The sequence below is a fragment of the Cyclopterus lumpus genome, chromosome 24, assembly GCF_009769545.1.
Source record: "Cyclopterus lumpus isolate fCycLum1 chromosome 24, fCycLum1.pri, whole genome shotgun sequence".
NCBI classification, from domain to species: domain Eukaryota; kingdom Metazoa; phylum Chordata; class Actinopteri; order Perciformes; family Cyclopteridae; genus Cyclopterus; species Cyclopterus lumpus.
The window spans coordinates 3,347,886-3,369,093 of record NC_046989.1 but is presented as its reverse complement, the minus strand read 5'-3'; the positions used below and the strand labels follow the sequence as shown (position 1 = coordinate 3,369,093).

General features: G+C 46.0%; 1 protein-coding gene across 1 annotated transcript; it reads right to left on the bottom strand.

Annotated features, from left to right (window-relative positions):
- Positions 1 to 420: 420 nt before the first annotated feature.
- Positions 421 to 19,457, bottom strand: LOC117727434 (gamma-aminobutyric acid receptor subunit rho-2-like). Its single transcript, XM_034527740.1, has 9 exons — positions 16,374 to 19,457; positions 15,161 to 15,267; positions 8,485 to 8,552; positions 5,912 to 6,135; positions 5,583 to 5,665; positions 4,946 to 5,086; positions 1,292 to 1,444; positions 891 to 1,099; positions 421 to 776 (listed from the first exon to the last, which is right to left on the bottom strand). The coding sequence occupies exons 1-9, from the start codon at positions 16,493 to 16,495 to the stop codon at positions 456 to 458; spliced, it is 1,428 nt and encodes a 475-aa protein (XP_034383631.1). The 5' UTR covers positions 16,496 to 19,457; the 3' UTR covers positions 421 to 455.
- Between the last annotated feature and the right edge of the window lie 1,751 nt (positions 19,458 to 21,208).

The following is a 21,208-nucleotide window of genomic DNA, read 5'->3' as shown; positions in this document are numbered from 1 at the left end:
GCAACTAGAAGAGGCCGAGGTCCAACGTCTGAGTGTCGGGTTAGAGAGAGAGAGAGAGAGAGGCGAAGTTGTGTAGTTGCGTAGTTGTGCGAGTGGTTTTATCGATATTGGCTGATTACTGACTGATGTGTGTGCAGCCTGGTTGCCGTGGCTTGCATCCATTAAATCTTGTACACTGCGTACGGATTTCGCACACTGATTGAGGGTAAGAATGAGCCTGTGATATAATCATGTAAGTGGTCCAGTCCAGCGATGACATCCAGAGTTTTGAGATACTTCACACCCAAAAGCATCCGATATACTTTTTTTTCCATCCCGTCGAAAACCCCCGTTGCTCCGCTCGAACATGCAGAATAAAAAAAAACAAAAAAACAACATCTGTACATCTCTCTCTCTTCTAAGGTCAATAGTTTTTGGTCCTTTTTTTTTTTTTTTTGGTCTCCAACGCACACGGCTCAGCAGTACACACACCAGTACACCAGGTTGAACAGGATGTAGGCGCCGGGGAAGATCATGCGAGAGTAGGTGTCGATGGCGTGGGTGTTCTGGATGATGCGGAAGCCGCGGAGGCCCTTCTTCTTGGTCCCCGCGGGCTCGTTGTCCATGGAGAGGTGCACCACCATCCGCTCCTGTTTCTCCGACGAATCCTCGGCCCCCACGGAGGCCCGAGTGTACCCCGCCAGGCTGTTGGCGTCCGCCTCGCTGTACGTGCCGTCCAGCATCATGGTCCTGGCGTGGGACATGCCGCAGGAGCAGGGGAGCGTCTGGGACTGCGACTGGGTCGGAAGAGAGGAAAAAGGAATCGGGGAGGGGGGTCGTATGAGAAGTCGAAGGCACCGTTTTGGGAGACGTACGGCGTTTATTATTATTATTTTTTTTTAAAAAGGTACCTGTTGCCTGGCTTTTTCCCGGAGCTTGCGGTCTTTCCCGTCCCTCACCGTCGTCAGGTAGTTGACGGCGGCGTACTCGAGCACGGAGAGGAAGACGAAGACGAAACTGACCCAGAGGTAAATGTCCACGGCTTTGATGTAGGACACCCTGGGCATGGAGGCGTTGACGCCGGTGATGATGGTGGACATGGTGAGCACCGTGGTAATGCCTGAAAGCGCAGAGAAAGAGACGAGCTCGTGTGAAACGGGAAGAGGATTCACGAGCGTTTGATTCATACGGAGACTTACGGTCTTTGTGCTACGCTAGGCTAACCGCGTCCTGACCTCTGGGGGTGGGGGGGGGCATCCGCTACGCTAACTAGGTCACCGCATTACACATTACACTGTTAACACCGCGTTACCTAATGAGACCCGGGCGGGGACGGCCCTGCGGTCGATCCAGAAGGACACCCAGGACAGCATGACCATCAGAGTGGCGGGGAAGTAGGTCTGCAGCAGGAAAAAGAAGATGTGACGCCGGAGGGTGAAGTTGATGTACAGACGGTTGTACCAGCCTGGAGACAAGGGGGCAAGAAGCAGAACACCGTGAACGTTTGGAAGCATTGGATAACGACATTTATGACAGCGGTGCAAAAAAGGTAAGCTCGCAAATAACAATGTGAGGGAAATATGAGAAATAGCCCCCCCACCCCCCCCACCCCCCAAAAAAAAGGTGTTTTCTTTTTCACGTTAGTGCTCTAGTTTCTGAGTTGCAAAAAAAAAAAAAACATTTCTCAGAGGAACGGCTTTTCTCTGGATCCTCGTGCTAATCTCACCGGGTAAAACCTCAGTGGGCAAAGCCAAACAATTATTTTCAGAGCTTTTGAAAGCTTCACTCAGTAGAAGCTTTCAGCTTTTATATATTTATTAATATAATTAATATATGCGACTATGTCGTTCCTTTAATAGCACTGTTTTCTTTAGAGACGCAATGTCCTGGTTACTGACGAAGTTTTAAAAAAAAGACATCCGTTATTGGATTTTGACAATTTAAACTATCATTAGAACTTATGTAAACTAAAATTAGAACCGCGAGGTTGTTTGCCTCCGTTGCAGTTTACATCCATGTCTGTCCAAAAATGTCAGTTCATCACTTTATTAACAGTGATGCCGTTCTAACAGACGGCATCACGTGACTCCAGTCCTGGCCTCTAACAGACGGCATCACGTGACTCCAGTCCTGGCCTCTAACAGACGACATCACGTGACTCCAGTCCTGGCCTCTAACAGACGACATCACATGACTCCAGTCCTGGCCTCTAACAGACGGCATCACGTGACTCCAGTCCTGGCCTCTAATAGACGGCATCACATGACTCCAGTCCTGGCCTCTAACAGACGGCATCACATGACTCCAGTCCTGGCCTCTAATAGACGGCATCACGTGACTCCAGTCCTGGCCTCTAACAGACGGCATCATGTGACTCCAGTCCTGGCCTCTAATAGACGGCATCACATGACTCCAGTCCTGGCCTCTAACAGACGGTATCACATGACTCCAGTCCTGGCCTCTAACAGACGGCATCACATGACTCCAGTCCTGGCCTCTAACAGACGGCTTCACGTGACTCCAGTCCTGGCCTCTAACAGACGACATCACATGACTCCAGTCCTGGCCTCTAACAGACGGCATCACGTGACTCCAGTCCTGGCCTCTAATAGACGGCTTCACGTGACTCCAGTCCTGGCCTCTAACAGACGGCATCACGTGACTCCAGTCCTGGCCTCTAACAGACGGCATCACGTGACTCCAGTCCTGGCCTCTAACAGACGGCATCACATGACTCCAGTCCTGGTCTCTAACAGACGGCATCACGTGACTCCAGTCCTGGCCTCTAACAGACGGCTTCACGTGACTCCAGTCCTGGCCTCTAACAGGCGGCATCACGTGACTCCAGTCCTGGCCTCTAACAGACGGCATCACGTGACTCCAGTCCTGGCCTCTAACAGACGGCATCACGTGACTCCAGTCCTGGCCTCTAACAGACGGCATCACGTGACTCCAGTCCTGGCCTCTAACAGACGGCTTCACGTGACTCCAGTCCTGGCCTCTAACAGACGGCTTCACGTGACTCCAGTCCTGGCCTCTAACAGACGGCATCACGTGACTCCAGTCCTGGCCTCTAACAGACGGCATCACGTGACTCCAGTCCTGGCCTCTAACAGACGGCTTCACGTGACTCCAGTCCTGGCCTCTAACAGACGGCATCACGTGACTCCAGTCCTGGCCTCTAACAGACGGCTTGACGTGACTCCAGTCCTGGCCTCTAACAGACGACATCACGTGACTCCAGTCCTGGCCTCTAACAGACGGCATCACGTGACTCCAGTCCTGGCCTCTAACAGACGGCTTCACGTGACTCCAGTCCTGGCCTCTAACAGACGGCTTCACATGACTCCAGTCCTGGCCTCTAACAGACGGCATCACGTGACTCCAGTCCTGGCCTCTAACAGACGGCATCACGTGACTCCAGTCCTGGTCTCTAACAGACGGCATCACGTGACTCCAGTCCTGGTCTCTAACAGACGGCATCACATGACTCCAGTCCTGGTCTCTAACAGATTGTGTTCATTGCCTCATGTATTTTCTGAAATGTTTACTTGTATTGATGTTATGTTTTTACCTTGCTTATATGTAGAGCACTTTGTAAACTCTGTTTTTAAAAGTGCTATATAAATAAATGTATTATTATTATTATTATTATTATTATAATAAAGGGGCATTTAAATTGTCGTAATAAGCCTAATTACTTCTTGAGTGTTTTATGAAATGACCACCAACTGCTTGAGTCCAGGTGCACTTTTGCACCGTATTTGAAGAGATTTGCCTCAGGTGGTCCCGGGATACCACGAGAATGGGACGGACGTGAGGTCACAGTGACCTTTGAACCTCCAAAAACAAGTCAGTTCAACCTTGAAGTCCCGGTGGACGTTTGTACCAAATGTGAAGAAATTCTGTCAAGGCGTTTCCCCGAGATACAAATATGGATAAACTAATAATAATGCCTCCGGCCGCAGAAGTCACCGGCGCTGAGGTATGACAATGTATATTCAGCCTGTAATTCCCTGCACCGAAGAATAAAATATCTCAGTCCTGCTCCATTGTCCTGTCAGTAACCGTCTGTCACTCAGCGTTGTGGAACATTATTAGCGCTGTTAGCCGCTAGGTGTTAGCCACTAGCTGTTAGCGTAGCGTCTCGGCACTAAAAGGTTCAGACCACTTGAGTCAAAGAAAAAGAGCAGAATGGAGATCGAGTCCAAAAAGGCAAAGTATTGTCCTTTAGAAAAGTGAGAGGATGCACGAATCGCGAGAAAAAAATAAATCAATTTTACAAATTAAAACGTGAAAAAATAAGAAGAGATTAAAGAACTTCATCTTAATTTAAGTCTCGCCTCTTTGAGGTTCCAACCCAATTACTTCAGACCCTTTAACACGAGGGTCTGAATAACCCGTCAGCGGCGAGGAGCCCCTGTGTTCTCCGACTTGGTTATACGTCGCTTAAAACACGAATTTGCAGCACACAACTGAAATATTTATGGTATTAGTACATTATTGCCTCCCGACAACACAGGGCCATTGAGGTACTTATTGCCTCCCGACAACACAGGGCAATTGAGGTACTTATTGCCTCCCGACAACACAGGGCCATTGAGGTACTTATTGCCTCCCGACAACACAGGGCCATTGAGGTACTTATTGCCTCCCGACAACACAGGGCCATTGAGGTACTTATTGCCTCCCGACAACACAGGGCCATTGAGGTACTTATTGCCTCCCGACAACACAGGGCCATTGAGGTACTTATTGCCTCCCGACAACACAGGGCCATTGAGGTACTTATTGCCTCCCGACAACACAGGGCCATTTCCGTGAGGTTTTGGTTTATAATAACCACTTCATCAAGTTACTTCACACTAATTGGCCACACAGCGAGCCTTTAGAGCTTCTGTAGGAGCGGTCGGCACTCGTGGAAAGACTTCCATTGTAAATTCGAGCGTCGTTTTCGCCCGTCTACCTGTGCTGCTGTAGAAAGCCAGCCGGGAGCTGGTGTGGAACTTCTGGATGAGGAACTGAGACAGAGAAATCCTGTCGTCGGTGCTCAGGGACTCGTCGCCGCTTTTCCAGTACAGCATCAGGTCTTCGTCCGTGTACGCATCTGAAGGACAGAATGGAGGGTCAGTATCAGCTAGTGGGACGGACGCAGGCTTAATGTGAGGATTTCCTGCAACCAATGACATCATAAAATACTTATTTTAACATACTCTTTATTATATATTATTATTTATTATTATTGTTTGTGTGTTTTATTCATATTCCACTGTACATTTTCACATCATTTATTTTTAATTTGACGTTTCGAAGCCTCTAATTTGGCGTTTTTGGTCGTCGCCATCTTGTTTTTTTGCAACCAGTGAACAGAAGTGACTACACTTGGAATACGGAGGACGACGTCTCTGTCAATCACCTTGTAGCACCGCCCCCTAAAGCACACTCTGCTTTATGGTCTGTTTGACTCTAAATGTCCATAATTTACTAAATGAACATCACGCCGTATTGAAGAAGACTTGAAAATAGAGATTGAGACCAAAAACTAATGTTTACAATGTTTACTGAGGGAATACATCAAGAGAGAAGTGGTGCGGAGTACTTACAACTCTCCAGCTCCAGCGTGCACGTCTGCGAGTCCAAAGGGAAGCGACTGAAATCCATGTTGCACGCAGCTGTAACTGTAACCCTGGGGGGGAGGGGGGGGGGGGGGGGGGGGGGGGGGGGGGGGGGGGGGGGGGGGGGGGGGGGGGGGGGGGGGGGGGGGGGGGGGGAGTGTAAACATCACCAGCTCTGTGCATGCTGCAACAAGGCCTGCCAAGTCGCATTTGGTTGGTGTGAGAAAAAGCCCTGAGATGACAGATATCTGTGTGTGTGTGTGTGTGTGTGTGTGTGTGTGTGTGTGTGTGTGTGTGTGTGTACATGTGTTCTTCACCTCAGGCTGTACAGGACGTGGCCGTCGGGGAACACCCGCAGCATGATGTTGTCGGTGGTGGTGTCGTGGATGAAGGACCTCTTGGAGTGGACGAAGAACACGTCGGGCACCCAGATCTTCTTCACCAGGCGCCCGTCGAAGGTCATGCTCTTGTTGGTGGTGCTCGGGAAGGCCAGCCTCTCATCCTTCCAGTAGTGCCTCAGATACAGGGTCATGGTGAAGTCCTGAGGGAGGGGGGGGACACAGAAAACAGCCTCTGGATTAAGTCTCACTACTCCACTCTCTTCCTCTGGGATTACAGCCGCTGGATTATATGGATTTCTTATGACTAAACACACACGTCTAGAGAGGTGCTCGACATATGTTAACGAAACGCAATCCACAGCTTCCATTGGTCATAGATTACCCGTGTCTTCTGGCCTCCAACCCCTGTTGCTATGCAGGCATTACGACAGAGGTCCCGCCCCCCCCCACGGAGAATTGTTTTTGCACAATAAATGCACTACTTTAAAAAAAATGTGTTATGTGTCTGTGTAAAGTAAAGCAAAGTAAGACTTGTATTGTACGGATTAACTGTCTGTTAACTCTGCATGTGACAATAAAAATATCTTGAATCTTGAAAACTGGGCGACCCCCTGTTGCATAATCCTTTAAATTAAAAGTTTAATTAACAAGCAACACAATGCACCCTTTGCTCTCAAGTGCTGCAGCGTGCACTGCATGTGAACGCATCCTTTCTTTCTTATACGTTAATGTCTACGGTGAATGTATGTAGAAGTTAATCATTGAAGTGCAGAGCTAACGTAACTTGAAGTCGGTCTTGTCGGCCGCCGATGGATTTTAAAACTATGAGGTTTCATGAGATGTTTCCCATGTGAACCAATGACAGATTGTCGGTTTGGGTCTTTTCATGAGAAATGTAGACCGGCGCTATGTCCTTTCTAAAATCTCGTGTTTTGCAAAAACCCGTCAACCTCTAAATGAAACAGAGGATTGTTTGCTGCGTGACTGCATCCTGCAGCTTTGTGATATGACATAATGTCATTAGGAGCAGCCGTTGTCTGGAAACATTCATACCCCCCCCCCCCCCCCCCCCCCCATCCACCCCCACCCTTCTGCTCCAAAACAATTAAATACACACTGGGATACAAATTAAATGTAATCCTTGGTCGTCCTGTGCTAACGGGAAGCTTACACAACATCAGGACGACCGGTTTTCGGATCCAATTTTCGGGTTCCAGAACAGAAGGTTGATTTAATTACATTACTCGGGGGGGGGGGGGGGGGGGGGGGGGGGGGGGGGGGGGGGGGGGGGGGGAATAAACAATTCCTACCATTGAGCTCTCATAATCTGATTCTGATAATCCAACTGAAAACAACAGCTAAATGACGATAACCCGAAAGGTTACATTTCGTCTGTCGGTGCGAAGCGCGGGGAAGCCAAACACGGATATATCCGATAAAGGACAACGGATTACCGTGAACTACGTTTCGGGCTCTGATCTCGTGAGTCCAATCAAAAAAAAAAGAAGAAGAATTGGATTGAGGAGACGCGAGTCGCCATAATCTTCGTCGTCGTGCTTGTGTGTTCATTCTCATGCTGGTAATGAAGAGGGTTCCTGCCTTATTAGCTGCGTTGGCTATAGGGAACCCCCCACCGCCCCCCCCTTTTTACCACCAGTAACATAATCCACCAAAATAGTAGCGTTGATGATTACATCATACGTCGACTTCTCCCGTAATCTCATTGCTTTGAGATTTGTTGTTTGCTTTCGCTTTCAAGAGAATAGAGAATAATCCTTTGTCTTTCATTTTTACGCCCACGACAAGAATCTATTCTAAAAACAATTAAAGCCGCAACTAACTATTATTTTTATTTTCTGATTAATCTGGCGATTCGTTTTCTCGATTAGTTGTTTTGTCTATAACATGTCGGATAATCAGAGTTTCCATGATGTCTTCAAATGTCTTGTTTAGTCCCCAAAACATATTAAGTTTACGGTCATGAAGGAGTATAAATAGTAATACATTTATATTTAACAACATGTAAACCTAAACCATGTAGAGTTCCTTGGCTTGCCCCCATAGGAGAACCCTTTTTTAGTTCCTGTGCCACCTGCAACCATTGTGGGGGTCCTACCTAGAATCCAACATAAAGGGTATTACCTAAAACCATCTATGAAAGGTTCCACCCAGAACCTACTATGTTTTTACAGACAACCCTTCTATGGTGTAATGGTTCCACCAAGAACCCCTTTCTGGAGGTATCTTCTATAACCTTTCCACCTCCTAAGAGTGCTAACAAGAAGATCATTTGTTATCCAAGGTTTTAATCTAGAGATCAACCAGAAGGTTCTACCGAGAACCCTTTCATATTCCAAGGCTTTCACCTGGAACCTAATCAAACACTTCTCAAGTCTTCTCTAATCTGTTTTGTACCCTTATTTCTAAGAGTGTATCTAGTTCTCGACTTCTTTTTCGGCTGTCAGATTACAGCACCTACATTATTTGTGCCCCCCCCCCTCCCCCCTCAACCTCCCTGTGTGTAGTGTACCGCATAATAAGCCACTTACCATGTCGACCTCCGATATGCTGTCCAAGCTCTCCACCTGAACATCCACTCCGACGGGCACAGCTGGACCTGCAGGAACATATCAAACACATGCAGAACATGTCAGATCTCAAAAGTACAGGACTGTAGGACCCACTGGCATCAGCAAAGGTGCCTATTACTGTGGAGACTTGGCACACAGTTTATTTTAATATTATCAGAATCTGGTAGATTGAAAAATAAATATATATTTCCCGACAAAATAATTATATTGGACAATTCTGTGAGACCCAAAACCACGTTCGTCCACGCAACTTTTATTTAAATATCTCGGAAAACAATTGAGGTCACGCCCTCAATTTCAATGATGTCAGAGTAAAATTACACACAAAAAAATGAATGAGAAAACAAACAGGTACAACTGTTACATTTACTTTGCAATCGTTATTTTTTAAATGTTCCACAAAAACTGACAAGCGGTTTTATTTCACTTTGTACTTTAGTCAATTTAATAAGGAAGTGATATAGGACAAGGAGACAGCCTCGATAATCCGCCTTTTACTGAGCGTACTGAAAAACTGCTTCTGTGCGTCAATGTGACCGTAACTTAATATAAACCGTGAACAATAGGGGACCCAGTCTAGAACCTTGCGGAACCCCCTTTTGACAGCTTTTAAAATACAAAACCATTGTTTTCCCCCCCCAAAATCCCACGGTGCTGACAACCATCCGCTGTTATTATTTCTTGTCGCGATCACGGCTTTGCGTCTCCTCGAGCTCTCGTGGTCGTCGGTTATGTCGTTAAAAAACGGCTTCCACTTAAAGCGACTTGTGGCCGGGTCGGTGTGTGTTTACAGTAAAATGGAAGCGCATCGTCGTGATTCACACACACCCTCGTGTCGTGAGTGTATTTAGAGGCCCGTGGGCCGGCTGTAGTATTAATCTGAGCAGCAGGCGAGGGTGCCAGCGTTACGCAACCGGCAAACAGCAAAGCTGCTACCTGGAAGAGGGGATATCAACTCGTGCCCGGTCCCAGCTGTCGGCAGAGTGTCCTCCCCGCTCTGACTCGCGCCATATGCCGGGTGTCACGAGCCGGATTCGAGCTCCTGTTGACGTCGTTGCCCCTCAGTGGACCCCCAACGACAAAAAGCCTGGATCAGCAAAGCTCGTGGAGCGACATTGCTCTGTGATTATTTTGGATCACGGGAGGCCACAGCTCGTAAAAAAAAACAAAAAAAACATCGGAGCTGAACAGCGCCGCGAGGACACGGGAAAAGAAAATGTCCGCCCAGAGGAGGGGGGGCGGCGAAGATGTGAATGTTCCCGTAGATCAGACGGTCTTGCTCTCTGCGCTACGATGTTCCAAATGTTGGCTTCAAAATTGAGGCTGAAAAATTGAGGCTGAAAAACTGAGGCGCGCGTGTGTGTGTGTGTGTGTGTGTGTGTGTGTGTGTGTGTGTGTGTTTGGACAATCAGGCTCACATGAAATGTCCTGCATGTAGGTTTTTTTTTTTTTTTTTTTTTTGCCAGAAGATTTCCGTTTTTCTATTTTCAGCCGACAGCATCAGCGAATTATTCCACGTCGCCGATCACCAGATGAGGCCCACGAATGAGTCACAGAGAACGCTCAGCCGATCATGCTTTTTTTTTTTTCCTCCTCCTGCCGGCGCCTCCTGCCGACCCCCCCCCCCCCCCCGTGCCCTGGGGCATGAAGCAGGAGGTCTTGACCCCTTCACCGCAACAACAACAACAACAACAACAACACAGAGTATAGATGCAGCACGATGGTTTCCAGAGACACACAATCCGGACGCATTTACACCGTGACGTGAAGTTCATCAGCTGCATGTGGGGGATTCATTCATCCAGCCACCGAATCTTTTTAAATTGAAAGCCAATTATTTGTGTGTTTTAGACTTTTCGTTCGTCCCCGTGGGTGAAATTTTCATAATGTGTGTAATTGAGAAAGTTACACTTACATATAATTAACGTTAATGTGAGAAATACAGGATTTCAGTGTTAGGGACGGGGGGCTTTTTATTTTGATACCAGCAGATGTTCAAGCATATTAAAAAGGTCTAAAGTAGGGAAATATTTCCCTCTTGAAGGGAGTTTTTCATCCCGTTTTTCTGCTCTCTAATAAACTAATTCAACTTTTTAAGCAAGAATAAAAATAAAGAAATAATAAGGGCCAGTCCCCCCCCCCACACACACACACACACACACCAAGCAGGGCTATGGACGCCTGTGGAGTAAACGAGCTGTACCTCCCCGATGGGCTCACAGCAGACCACACTTGGCAGCGTCGTCTTAATTTCCCCATAATACATAATACATTACCCCAGACAGCAGTACCCCTTTGCTGGAAGTTTGCAGTGTGTGACATCAATTTTTGGGGTAATTTGACCAACAATTTATACAGAATATTTAATGCCGGGACGGGTCGACTGGACAGACCCCCGAAGGCCCTTTTCCTTTCTGACTCTGATTTAGTGGCACATGCTCTCTAACAAATTAGTCAAATCCCTACAAGCCAACTCCCAGAGTAGTTTTGGGTTTTATGTGTTCAGGTTTATAAATCCGTAAATAAATAAATTAGGAAATAAGTAAGTAAATACATAAAAACAATTGTAAATAAATAAATTAGTAAATTAGTAAGTAAATAAATAAATAGATAAATACATTTGTAAATAAGTAAGTAAATACATAAATAAATTAGTAAATAAATAAATAAGTAAATTAATAAGTAAATAAATACATTAGTAAATAAGTAAGTAAATACATCAATAAATTAGTAAATAAGTAAGTAAATACATAAAAACGATTGTAAATAAATAAATTAGTAAATTAGTAAGTAAATAAATAAATAGATAAATACATTTGTAAATAAGTAAGTAAATACATAAATAAATTAGTAAATAAATAAATAAGTAAATTAGTAAGTAAATAAATACATTAGTAAATAAGTAAGTAAATACATCAATAAATTAGTAAATCAATAAATTAGTAAATAAGTAAGTACATAAATAGAATTTGTATTCCTTTTTACTTAAAATTGAAATTGAAATTAAATTTTGCATCGTAGGCTTTGTAACTTAATTCCCAGTAATAAAAGCATAAAATATCATAACAAATATTATTTATTTTCCGCTGCAGCGTTTAAAGAAATATTTCTGTATTCAGTGGGTATTCTGTTCAGGATATTACAAGATAAATATCAGGTCTGTATGTTAAGTACAGGGCTCAGACATCTCCGACACATAAAACCAAAACTCTCTGTGGATGGATAGATTACACACGGAATCAGCGTTTTATTTGTATATATATAGATATATATAAATCTGCCCATCGTCATCCTCATCGCAGACAACACAGCTGATCCTGAAACATAAACTAATCTTCTAAAAGCTTTTACAGAAAGGAAAACATCTCTACTTACAGCTGCACTTTGTGTCATTTGTTAAGTAACTCAGTGGCTGAATTGTGGAACAGAGGGAGGAAATACCCCACCTATCCATTCCACTTAATGATGCTGGACCGCTCCTCTTTTCATGGATTATAGCGACTGTAAATCCACTGTTGGTTTACCCCGGCTGGATTAGACGGCATTAGACGCTACGCCGGTGCAGCTAAAAGGAGAAAGTGAAAAGGAATGCGTTTTGGTGTCGGGGGCCCCTCAGAAACAAGGAGGAAAAAGCTTTGCTGCCTCTCTTTAATGCAAATGTGACGGATCCATCCGGCTCATCGGATGTTTGTCTTTAAAACCCAGAGGCAGGCAGCACTGGGAGCACTTTTTAAATGAACTTTATTCAACCGATAGCATGGACCTAGCCGACAGTTGCTCTCCTGAGGCATCGCAGGAGACTCGATGAACATTTCCTATCACAATAAAGCGGTTTATTGCGCACTTTTTGGACAATGAACTGACGCCGACGGCCCCCGGGTGGCTCTCGATAACCGCCGTGTAAGAGGCTTTCATCAGCAGCTGCAGTCGCTCCTTCTGCAGCCATGTCCTCCTCCTCCTCCTCCTCCTCCTCCTCCTCCTCCTTACAGACCACCTTCACCTGCTTCACTTTCTTCTTCCAGTCTAAAAATCGGGACGTTTTCATTTAGCTCCTCCTGTGTTTAAACATGCTAAATATCAAAGAATGGAACTCTTTGGTTCTACAAACAAGTTTCTTATTTTTAATTGCCTCCCCAAAATGCACACGGCAAATTACAGTTACCCCGTCACGGGTACAATACAGTAGTACAATAAAAGAGTAAATGGTACTTGTCACAGTGTAGTTCGAATGCAGCGAACTTACGTTATTCTTACTTAAGTACATATATAGAAAAAACATTTATTTTCGTCCGTTATATAATATATTTATCTGGCTACTTTTATGTATTTATTATGTTATGTATTCTTGAACTATTTGGTAATTTAAGTGGGAAAGTCGAGTTTTAATAATTTACTAAATGAACATCACGCTGTATTGAAGAAGACTTGAAACTAGAGATTGAGACCAAAAACTAATGTTTACAATGTTTACTGAGGGAATAAATCAAGAGAAGTAGAGTCATTTATATAGACTTCTATACAACCAGAGGAGTCGCCCCCTGGTGGTCAGGAGAGAGAATGCAGCTTTAACACATGAAGCATAGACTTCTATACAACCAGAGGAGTCACCCCCCTGGTGGTCAGGAGAGAGAATGCAGCTTTAACACATGAAGCATAGACTTCTATACAACCAGAGGAGTCACCCCCTGGTGGTCAGGAGAGAGAATGCAGCTTTAACACATGAAGCATAGACTTCTATACAACCAGAGGAGTCACCCCCTGGTGGTCAGGAGAGAGAATGCAGCTTTAACACATGAAGCATAGACTTCTATACAACCAGAGGAGTCACCCCCCTGGTGGTCAGGAGAGAGAATGCAGCTTTAACACATGAAGCATAGACTTCTATACAACCAGAGGAGTCGCCCCCTGGTGGTCAGGAGAGAGAATGCAGCTTTAACACATGAAGCATAGACTTCTATACAACCAGAGGAGTCACCCCCTGGTGGTCAGGAGAGAGAATGCAGCTTTAACACATGAAGCATAGACTTCTATACAACCAGAGGAGACGCCCCCTGGTGGTCAACAACATGTAGACGTGTTGCTGGACTGTAATGTAGTAACGTATCATGACCACAAACAACACCTCGTACTCGGAGACACACGAGACTTCAACTCAGATCAGATACGAGGCTCCCACAGCAACGTTTAACTTTACTACGTTTTGACCTGCTCTTCCCTCGTCTGCTGGTGAGTAGAAGATACAAACAACCGGAGGTGAGAGATACAACGGCCTCGGAGAGGACGAGGTTTCTCTGGGAGGTCGACATCTGCTCATCTCCGTGTCAGAGTGCGTTTACAGGGTAGCAGATCCTGCTTTCTCTGCTTCCTCCAGGCCGAGAGCTATTTCTGAGCTCTTTGGGGTTTTGTGAGCAGAACGGAAGAGAAGAAGTGGGGCGAAAATAAAGCTGCTCTCCCTGCTCAGCGTGGCGTCCACATTCACTTCACGCCGCAGGCGGCATACAAGAAGTGGGAGGAGTCGTCGTGACGTCACCCCCTGTTGGTTTGTGGGCCGCCGTTTTGAAAACCTTGAGTTCGGCGATTTCGTTGCCGTCGCCATCTCGGATTACGGACGTCGCCATGTTGGTTTTTTTCGCAACCGATATTACACATTTATATTATTATTTGTACTGAGGAGGAGTGACGTAGACATGCCGTATACGTCTCTGGTAGAGACCTGTCAATCGCCTTGTAGCCCCGCCCCTAAAGCATCCTCTTCTTTATGGTCTGTTTGACTCTAAATGACCATAATTTACTAAATGAACATCACGCTGTATTGAAGAAGACTTGAAACTAGAGATTGAGACAAAACTAATGTTTACAATGTTTACTGAGGGAATACATCAAGAGAAGTAGAGTCATTTATATAGACTTCTATACAACCAGAGGAGTCGCCCCCTGGTGGTCAGGAGAGAGAATGCAGCTTCAACACATGAAGCATAGACTTCTATACAACCAGAGGAGTGGCACCCTGGTGGTCAGTGGAGAGAATGCAGCTTTAACACATGAAGCATAGACTTCTATACAACCAGAGGAGTCGCCCCCTGGTGGTCAGGAGAGAGAATGCAGCTTTAACACATGAAGCATAGACTTCTATACAACCAGAGGAGTCGTCCCCTGGTGGTCAGGAGAGAGAATGCAGCTTTAACACATGAAGCATAGACTTCTATACAACCAGAGGAGTGGCACACTGGTGGTCAGTGGAGAGAATGCAGCTTTAACACATGACGCATAGACTTCTATACAACCAGAGGAGACGCCACCTGGTGGTCAGTAGAGAGAATGCAGCTTTAACACATGAAGCATAGACTTCTATACAACCAGAGGAGTCGCCCCCTGGAGGTCAGTAGAGAGAATGCAGCTTTAACACATGAAGCATAGACTTCTATACAACCAGAGGAGTCGCCCCCTGGTGGTCAGTGGAGAGAATGCAGGTTTTTAGACTGGCTTTACTCGGCAGAACCGGAGAATGCCGCCTGCTTCACCTTTTAGTTGAACCCTACTCTCTCTGTTGCTCTTCCTTAAAGACACAACAGCAACTAATTCTCACGTTGCCCCCGACATGATCGCATCGTCCCCTAAAGCTCACGGGGCTCACCTGCGAAGGCCGGCCTCATGGTGAAGTCGTGGTCGTCGATGCGCAGGAGGTGGCTGGTCTTCACCTTTTTGGATTTGGTTCCATCCGCGACCTTCTTGGACAGAGGGCTGGCGAGCAGACAGAGCAGAGAGGTGCCATGAGGGTTTGTAGCTTTTAATCAAACAGGAGGAACCGGTGCATTTATCGGGGGACTACTTTCAGCGGCGGATGAATCCACTTTAAGTGCTCTCGGGAGTGTTTGCAGCAGCAGGATGGTGTGTGTGTGTGAGAGAGTCAAAATAAACTAGTGTGTGTGTTTGTGGAAATTAAGGAAAATGTCACCCACAGCAACAGAGAGCCTCGTTGATGTGTTTTTAATGAAGATCTTTGGCAAAGAGGAAGAACACAAATATCATCAGACTGATTTTCTTTTTACAATCTTGAGTATTGGGGGTTTTCTAATGAATTGAAATGAATTGAAATACATTTTCTTTCGTTTTGTAGTAAAAAAAAAAAGGTTTTTGGTGGTGAAACAGAAAAATCGACAATACAATTAATACAATACAATTAATAATATAATTTTGTGTAGCCTCAGAGCATTAATATTAGTATTGTTTAGGTATAGCTGATTTACCTCAGGGTCAATTGTATTCCTCCTCTTCTTAGTATCCCTTTATTAACATTACATTAATTGAGAAAAAATAGATTTTCTTTGAATGAGTAATTTTGTGTTAGTAGATTACATATTTTTGGGGGTTTTGGGCATTATGGGTTGGCACCACAAAAGTGCAACTATGACGACGATGAAAAGATTATAAATGCATGCACATCACACGAGGACTACGGCTGCTGCTGAGGGCCGTTTGATCCCGTTGCCAGTCATCATACAGATGAAGAGCACGCGGCACGTCGAGGAAAAGGAAGGACGAGCAGCATCTGTTTTCTACAGTTCCCATAAATAAAAAATATGTAAATAAATCCCTCACATGAGAGAGGGAAGGGGGGGGGGAAATAAGCAGTTTTTAAGCCATGTGCAGAATGCATGCAATATGTTGTTCTTGGAAGTCAAAACTCATGTGAGTGTTAATTGTTGCACACGAGTCGTGCGTAAAATGTGCGCCGGATAAAAAGTGACGCTTCCCCGCTGGTGGTGCACGCGTGTCCCGGTGAGGATCTCCTAAAAACGGGGAGGGGGGGTCAGAGGTCAATGGACAGCGTCTCGTTCGGTACTTACGTGCCGGGCTTGTGCGTCTCCGTCGGCCCGGACCACCGCTTCCTCCTGCTCTTGTGTCTCCTGCACTCCGCGAGCAGGACGAGGCACAGCAGCACGAACAGGAACCTCGCGTAACCCGGCATGGTGAGTTCAAAAGCCCCGCAGCGAGCCGGCGAGCGACGCCTTCGGTGAGCGAGCGGGACGCGCGGGGCACGGCACCATCTTCCTGTGGAGGAGGCGAGGAGGAAGAGGAAGAGGGAGAGGAAGAGTCCGCCGAGGGAGACTGCGAGCGGACAAGTGCGGCGGCGGGTGCTTTGCAGGGGGGAGAGAGGGAGAGAGAGAGAGGGAGAGAGAGGGAGAGAGAGAGAGAGAGAGAGAGAGGGAGAGAGGGAGAGAGGGAGAGAGGGAGAGAGGGAGAGAGAGGATGGTGGATGGCGCACTGATTGGTCTTCAGCCTCCAGATCGGCTTTTTTTTTTTCCTCTTCTTTTCTGGCTCAGGGAGCCCGCTCAGCATCAGCACCACATGCAGAGAGCTGCACAACAAACAAACAAACAAACAAACATGTGTCTCTCCCCCAGATGAGTCGTTAGAGGCAAGAGAAAGAAAGAACATATTCCTGCTCGTGTTTTGTATTTTATTTCCCCACAGATCATCACATCGCTTGATTTGATATTAACGATAAAGAGACTGAATGGAAAAAGGTGAAATGGTTCAATCTCACTCTCGACTCGATTGTTTATGTGTTGTGGTTTTGCGGCGTAAACAGCGCGGCCTGCAGACGTAAAACGTGTAAACGTCCACATCTGTCTGGCTCCAGTTGTTTTCACTTCACCGCAACCGCCGGCAGTCCGGGTGGAGAAGTTTTATTCCCGAAGATGTGAAACGGCTTTAAGGAAAACCAGTGAAAGAACAGGAGCCTCATGTGAGCATCTGTCCAACGCTAACGCTAACGCACATCATAGTGTTTGGGGTTCATTCCCGCTCAGGGATCTCTCAAAGTCGGCGAAAATCGCACTTTCTTTAGAAAAAACACCTTTAAATCGCCCGTTTTATAGAGCCGTCGATTTGCCTGCCGACTCCTCCACTCGACACCTGGTGTGTTTGTCTCGTGGCGAACAGAACCAGCCAGTGTGTGTGTACACACACGCGCGCGCGTTGACAGCCTGGTCAGTTGCAAGGTTTTTTTGTGGGGACGTCCTCTAGTCTGCACGACGACTTCCGGCCGCTCGCCTGCGTACGCCGCCGCTTGTTTTTCGGCGGCGTACGCAGCTGCGCAGACCGGCGAGAGCAAAGAGGGCCAACAGCTGCCGGCCTGCACCGTCTCACAGTTCCTTGACGATTAACAAAAAAAAAAAAGATGAATTCTGATTTCTGTTTGTTTTCTTTGCGACCTTTTTTTTAAGTATTACAGCGTCCGGCTCCCGGCGTCCTCGCTTAAGCTCTCGCGGGCGCTGAGGAACATTCTGTCCCGCCACTTGTGCGGGTTGATCCCAAGAGATTAAAAAGTATTATCCAGTTTTATAAACAAAATGCAGAGAGAGAAAAAAGAAAAAAAAAAGATTCTCGTCTGTCGGGAAAAAAAAAAGGCTGAAACAAACCGCGTGAGAGATGAGACGTCTTTAGTGAACGTAACGTCGTTAGACATGACACGTAAAACATGAACATCGTGGGAGCTGCTGCCTTCAGTTCGGGGATGAGCAGGAATAAATGCTACGAAGAAAAAGACGCGAGTCGAGACTCGGTCAGAACAAGTCTGAAGTCTTCAGGGCGATTCTTTACACATCGAGTCTCAAACGGAGTCTATCGTGACTTCAAAGTTTAGTCCAAACTCTTCCAAGACCTGTAATTCAATCAAATTCATGCAGTATTTTTTTTTTGGGGGGGGGGCGGAGAAATGTCGCTAAAAATAAAATAAAAAAAGCAGAAGTCTGTCTACCTCCGAGCTATTTGTACGCCGCTGTGCAGATAATTAATTTAAATCGCTTTCCCCCCGGGTTTCCTCTGGAGTCTCATGGGAGCGATAAACCCCTACTCAAAGTATATAAAATAAATAATAAATAAAGAAAAGAGGGCAAACGTTGGACAGCGTTTGGGTCTATTTATACGAGCGAAGGGGGGAATAAAAACCAGAGAATGGAAGCCAAACGAGAGATTAACGCGCAGTGTGCGACGCGAACGCAGCAGGGGAGGAAAGAAGGAAATAAAACACACGCGGAGAAAAAGAAAAAGACACTTTCTGAATCAAATGAAATATACTTTTTTTTTTTTTTAAAAAGGGAGGAGAGCGAGCAGACAGCTGGCTGAACTAGCCGTGTTTACCGGCGCTAAACAATCCCTGAAGAAAGGGGGAAGAGGAAGTTCAAAGCCCTCCGGCCTCGTGGCGCGCTTCGCCGGACACGTCGCGGCCCGATCCCGGATCAGTCGAGTCAACCCCGCTTCGGAAAAAAATAAATAAAAAATCACGACGCCGCGGGCGCCACGGCTACCAGTTGTGTTGTTTTTCCACGACCTTCAGAGACCATTTATTTTCATTTCAACGAGGGAGCGACAATTAAATACAGAAATATTTTCCAGCAATAGTGAAAAAACTTTTTTTTTTTAAAAACACACTCCAACCAGTAGATGCATTTCAATTGGCTGCCAGTTTAATGTGATTACAGCAGGTGTTACATCATATCCCATATCTCCTGTAACATGGTGAGACGATGGAGTGCAGCAGCAACCAGTGAGTCAGCGTTCCCTCCTCTCGACAGCGATGGCATTTATTTAAATACGTCTGTACATTTGAATTTAGGGGGTTTAATGTGTCTTTAAAAAAATTAAAACATTTTTTTTTTTTTAAAAAGCGGCTAAATGAGACGCGGCTAAACGTGGCGACGCCGCCTCGTCGTGTTTACACCAGACTGTTTGGAAGAAGTGGACGTAGTCGCCGTCGCCATCTTGGATTACGGCCCTCGTATTTGGAATGCGCAGGAGTGACGTAGAAACACCGTAAAAGTCTATGGCAGCAACCTGTCAATCACCGTGTAGCCCCGCCCTAAAGCATATCACGCGTTATGGTCTGTTTGACTTTAAATGGAACATCATTTACTAAATGAACCATCATGCTGTATTGTATTGACAATATTTACCGAGGGAATAAATCAAGAGAAGTAGAGTAATTTTATATAGACTTCTATACAACCAGAGGAGTCGCCCCCTGGTGGTCAGTAGAGAGAATGCAGCTTTAACACATGAAGCATAGACTTCTATACAACCAGAGGAGTCGCCCCCTGGTGGTCAGTAGAGAGAATGCAGCTTTAACACATGAAGCATAGACTTCTATACAACCAGAGGAGTCACCCCCTGGTGGTCAGTGGAGAGAATGCAGCTTTAACACATGACGCATAGACTTCTATACAACCAGAGGAGTCGCCCCCTGGTGGTCAGTGGAGAGAATGCAGCTTTAACACATGACGCATAGACTTCTATACAACCAGAGGAGTCGCCCCCTGGTGGTCAGTGGAGAGAATGCAGCTTTAACACATGACGCATAGACTTCTATACAACCAGAGGAGTCGCCCCCTGGTGGTCAGTGGAGAGAATGCAGCTTTATCACATGAAGGTCGCCCCCTGGTGGTCAGTGGAGAGAATGCAGCTTTAACACATGACGCATAGACTTCTATACAACCGGAGGAGTCACCCCCTGGTGGTCAGGAGAGAGAATGCAGCTTTATCACATGAAGCATAGACTTCTATACAACCGAAGGAGTCACCCCCTGGTGGTTTCGACTTCACTCTAAGCCCTAAACTCTCTAGCTTCCACTTACATCAACAGGGCGTTGAGCAACTCGCTATGAAAAAAACCCCAAAAAAACCAATAATAATTGTATTAAAGCAGCCGGATGGAAATGACATCCGGCGCTTATTTAAAAACCCAGAGGGCTCATCACCGCTCCTTTCCAAATCTTTTTTTTTTTAAACGACGTTGGCATTTCATGTCTTGAAAAGGCACAATGTTACCGCGTCATATTAATGACAATATGATCCGCTTAGGACTCAATAAAGATTGCCCTGCTTGCCCAGTGAGGTTGTTTTTCCCGGAGCCGACGATGGAAGACGCTGAAGAGTGAGTCGTCTCACTTCATCCTCATTTCTGTGGAGAGTTGCACAACGGAATGTAGAGACAACGTTTATGAGCATTCATATAACGTGAATGTAATTTACTCAAATAAAGAATAAACGCAATGAATCCACGTTCCTTTTGGTTGTTATTTGAGTAATTTAGACTTCTGACCCATTAATGTTGAACCCTGGAGATGCAGAAGAATTCAGACTTTATATTCAAAGCGAACGCCTAATGAACCAAAAAAAAAGAGCCCGGTATGGTGCGGGCCGATCTACATAAACAGGAAGTTAAAGAAGTCATTATAGCACACACACACACACACACACACTCTCACACACACACACTCTGTGCAGATGCTTCCATGATTAAGCCATTACTTTAAATTAAATCCCCCATAATCTTGTTGACATATTATATTACAATTTTTAATTAAATAATGGGAGCAAGGGGCAGCCCGAGGATAGAACAATTACATGTGGGGTGTGTGTGTGTGTGCATGTGTGTGTGCGTGTGTGGGTGTGTGGGGCTGCTGAACTGATCTCAAACAGCTTCCCGTTTAAAAAGAAGAAAGAAAAAAGAAAAGAAATGCGCGACACTCTAGAGAGTAAAATTCACATTTAGATTAAAAAGACACCGTGGAAGGTGTTGCGTGGGGGGGTGGAGGGGGTGGGGGGGGGGCGCCTCCCCTCCCGGCGGAGCCCGAACCCGCTGCAGGCGAGCGGGAGGGCAGAAAGTCTGGCGGCCGTC

Excerpts from the sequence above, each read along its gene's own strand:
- LOC117727434 (XM_034527740.1), bottom strand. The coding sequence starts at position 16,495 with ATGCCGGGTTACGCGAGGTTCCTGTTCGTGCTGCTGTGCCTCGTCCTG. Across the intron at positions 8,553-15,160 it reads CATGAGGCCGGCCTTCGCAG|GTCCAGCTGTGCCCGTCGGA; the intron begins GTGAGCCCCGTG and ends ATGTTCCTGCAG. Across the intron at positions 1,100-1,291 it reads CCCCGCCCGGGTCTCATTAG|GCATTACCACGGTGCTCACC; the intron begins GTAACGCGGTGT and ends CTGCGCTTTCAG.